This window comes from Sinocyclocheilus grahami, unplaced genomic scaffold (genome assembly GCF_001515645.1).
Source record: "Sinocyclocheilus grahami isolate Dianchi unplaced genomic scaffold, SAMN03320097.WGS_v1.1 scaffold1172.1, whole genome shotgun sequence".
NCBI classification, from domain to species: domain Eukaryota; kingdom Metazoa; phylum Chordata; class Actinopteri; order Cypriniformes; family Cyprinidae; genus Sinocyclocheilus; species Sinocyclocheilus grahami.
Window position 1 is genome coordinate 15611 of NW_015506351.1, and position 3795 is coordinate 19405.

A 3795-nucleotide genomic window follows, 5' to 3' on the forward strand; every position below is an offset into this window, starting at 1 on the left:
GTGCAAAATAATATTTTTTATAATTATTTTGATTTTTAAATTAAGTTTCTACTCATTTTCACCAACAAGGCAGTAGGTTTTATGGGTTACAAAGATAGACAGAATAATAATTTGTATAAAGAATATTTATAAATATATTTTTAATTACTAAAATTATTGTTAAATATTTGTTATTTGTAATAAAAATTGTATTATAGTTTGTATAGCTGATTATTATTATTAATTATTTTTAAATATTTAAATAGAAATTGTTATATTCTTATTTGACCTACTAGTAAGATGCAAGTGACTAGTCAGTCTTCTCAACCAGAAATAATCTGCAAGTCGTTTGATAGATGTAATAACTAAATGCTAAATTATTATAAATGCAATTTATCATTAAGAAAAAAAATGCATGCATCATGCATGTGTACAGTTTATAAATGACAAAAAATTCACTTGCATGTTCATCATATAAATGATCATGTGCTATATAAACCAGAACGGTTTTCACTGGCTGCATCAGGTTTCCATTCACCCAGCAGAATGAAATAAGCCTGTGACAGTTAATGTGCTCCACAGTTTTAGTCAAACAACCCGATCATCCCGTCAGTCCCTCCGCGAACAGCACCCCGCGGAGCGGCTAATGACCGAGGCGCATAATCCTCCTCAAAACAAGTGCAAAGATGCTAATTCAATCTCTCTATAAATAGGCTTGACTTCTGCCGCTCCTCCTTTACTAGAACTGGAAGACACCGCCGCTCCGCGATTCCCCCCAGATCCTACCGGGAAGTCGCTCGCTTTAGAGGTGCATTATATAACAGGTGTATCCTGGAGAGATTGTAAAGCGAAACTTGCGCGCAATGGCGATATAATCAGACGCGCCAAACGCAACCCTAAAACCCAGCCATGTTTCCCCTGCCGCTGTTCACACCTGAGCAGGTGGCTCGAGTCTGCGAGAATCTGGAGGAGACTGGAGATATGGAGCGCTTGGGTCGCTTCCTCTGGTCGCTGCCCGCCGCGGTGCCCGGTTCCGCCGGAGAGCTGCTCAACCGGCAGGAGTCGGTGATGCGCGCCCGCGCTCTCGTCGCCTTCCACGGAGGAAACTTCGAGGCTCTCTATCAGATCCTGCAGAGCCACCGCTTCACTCGGGAGTCCCACGCCAAGCTGCAGGACCTGTGGCTGGACGCGCACTACCGCGAGGCGGAGCGCCTGCGGGGGAGGCCGCTGGGCCCGGTGGAGAAGTACCGCATCCGGAAGAAGTTTCCCCTTCCTCGGACCATCTGGGACGGAGAGCAGAAGACGCACTGCTTTAAGGTGAGACACACGGGAAGCATGCCAAACTTCATTGCGCACTCTCAGGAGAATCTGTGAGTGGGGCCCAGTGTTGGGGAGTAACTGCACTCTAAAAAATGCTGGGTTATTAAAAACTTGGGTTATTTGGCAACCCAGCGCTGGGTAAATATTGGACAGAACACATGCTGGGTTATTTTATTTAAGTCAACTGTTGTTTAAAAATGTTTGTATTGCTGGCTTAAAATGGGCTGGAAAGAAGACGCATTGCTTTAAGGTGAGACACATGCCAAACTTCATTGTGCACTCTCAGGAGAATCTGTGAGTGCATGGGGCCCAGTGTTGGGGAGTAACTAAAAAATGAAGTCAGTAGCTACAGTACACGCTAAAAAATGCTGGGTTAAATAGAACCCAGCGCTGGGTTAAAGGTTTTAGGCACTTGTGTAAAATTAGGATGCTGTCATGATAATGCCATAAATAGATTTTCTTAATCAATTAACTTCTAGTAACTAAATTAAATCAACATTTGGTGTGAGCATCCTTTGCGTTTAAAGCAGCTTTTGCCCTCGGTGCACTTGCGCGTAGTTTTTTCAGGGAGCTTTGCAGGTAGGTTTCTTGACGCGTCTTGGAGACGCTGCCACAGTTCTTTTGGATTGAGTCTGTCTCAGTTTGTTCTGTTTCTTCATGTAATCTCAGACAGACTGATGATGATCAGATCTCTGTGTGGAGCACTGGCTGCTGTCAGGCAAAAATCTCACTGGATTATTACAATTAATGGCAAAATGAACGTTTGGAAATGTAAACTGATATTTCCTACTGACACACTACAGCAAAAGATAGAAATAACTGACTTAAAACCATTTTTTTAGCTGCTGAAAATACTAGTGTTCTAATCATTTTGGCCACCACTGTATGTACCTTTAAAGTAGCCTACTAATAAGCACCCTTAGGGGAAAATAAGGTAGGCTACAAAAGTGCTTTTGAAAAGTTACCCCACCAGTGACAGATTTTGTACCTTTTTTTCTGAGAATGTAAAGTTATAAAGACTGAAGGAACCCAGCGCTGGGTTAAAAAGTGACAAACCCAGCTATTGGGTTGTTTTGACCCAGCCGGTACTGTTAAACGGTACTGTTAAAGGTTTTAGGCACTTGTGTAAAATTAGGATGCTGTCATGATAGTGCCATAAATAAATTTTCTTAATCAATTAACTTCTAGTAACTAAATTAAATCAACATTTGGTGTGAGCATCCTTTGCGTTTAAAGCAGCTTTTGCCCTCGGTGCACTTGCGCGTAGTTTTTTCAGGGAGCTTTGCAGGTAGGTTTCTTGACGCGTCTTGGAGACGCTGCCACAGTTCTTTTGGATTGAGTCTGTCTCAGTTTGTTCTGTTTCTTCATGTAATCTCAGACAGACTGATGATGATCAGATCTCTGTGTGGAGCACTGGCTGCTGTCAGGCAAAAATCTCACTGGATTATTACAATTAATGGCAAAATGAACGTTTGGAAATGTAAACTGATATTTCCTACTGACACACTACAGCAAAAGATAGAAATAACTGACTTAAAACCATTTTTTTAGCTGCTGAAAATACTAGTGTTCTAATCATTTTGGCCACCACTGTATGTACCTTTAAAGTAGCCTACTAATAAGCACCCTTAGGGGAAAATAAGGTAGGCTACAAAAGTGCTTTTGAAAAGTTACCCCACCAGTGACAGATTTTGTACCTTTTTTTCTGAGAATGTAAAGTTATAAAGACTGAAGGAAGGATATTTTGATACATGCCCACTTATTACGACTACTTGCCACATTTTAAATTGATATTGGTCATAAAAGCTTTGAAACCGCACAGATGGAAAGATGAGGGTTGTGCAGTGACCATAAATTCAAACTCCCTCATATTTGATCTCCTTTGAAGTTGCAATGCTCTCAAACATATCCATCAGCCTTTAAGCAGTAAGAACTTGTGGAAGCGTTTCCTTCACTTTCCGCTCCTAACTCATGCATTTCAATTACATATTTAGTCTTCTAAAGAAATTCATATGCACAAAATATATTGATCTACAAAACTAATTTCAAGTATCGACTGAAACTAATTATTTAACCTAGAAACTATTTCTACACAGATATTTATAAGCCAGTAAATCAGTCAGTTCAGAAAACAATCTAGTCAATGGATAAATTTTATTTTTAAAATGACTTTATATAAATTATATCATATTTGTAATAGTGAATTTAGTGTAAATATTATGAAAACACTTACAAGATCAATATCTGCTGACCATCTAGAACACACACACACACACACGCACTCACACACACACACACTCTCTCTCTCACACGCACACACACACACTCACTCTCACACACACTCACTCACACACTCACTCACTCACACACACACACACACACACACACACACACACACACACACACACACACACACACACACACTCACACTCACTCACACTCACTCACTCACTCACTCACACTCACTCACACACACACACACACACACACACACAC

At 40.7% G+C, this 3795-nt stretch overlaps 1 protein-coding gene across 1 annotated transcript in view; it reads left to right on the forward strand.

Annotated features, from left to right (window-relative positions):
- Window positions 1-408: 408 nt before the first annotated feature.
- The window catches only part of LOC107567605 (homeobox protein SIX6-like), a 14001-nt gene continuing 10614 nt past the window's right edge, over window positions 409-3795 (forward strand). The window contains exon 1 of the mRNA XM_016253305.1: window positions 409-1296. Coding sequence (XP_016108791.1) covers window positions 889-1296 — 408 coding nt within the window. The 5' untranslated portion in view covers window positions 409-888. The remainder of the gene's footprint in view (window positions 1297-3795) is intronic.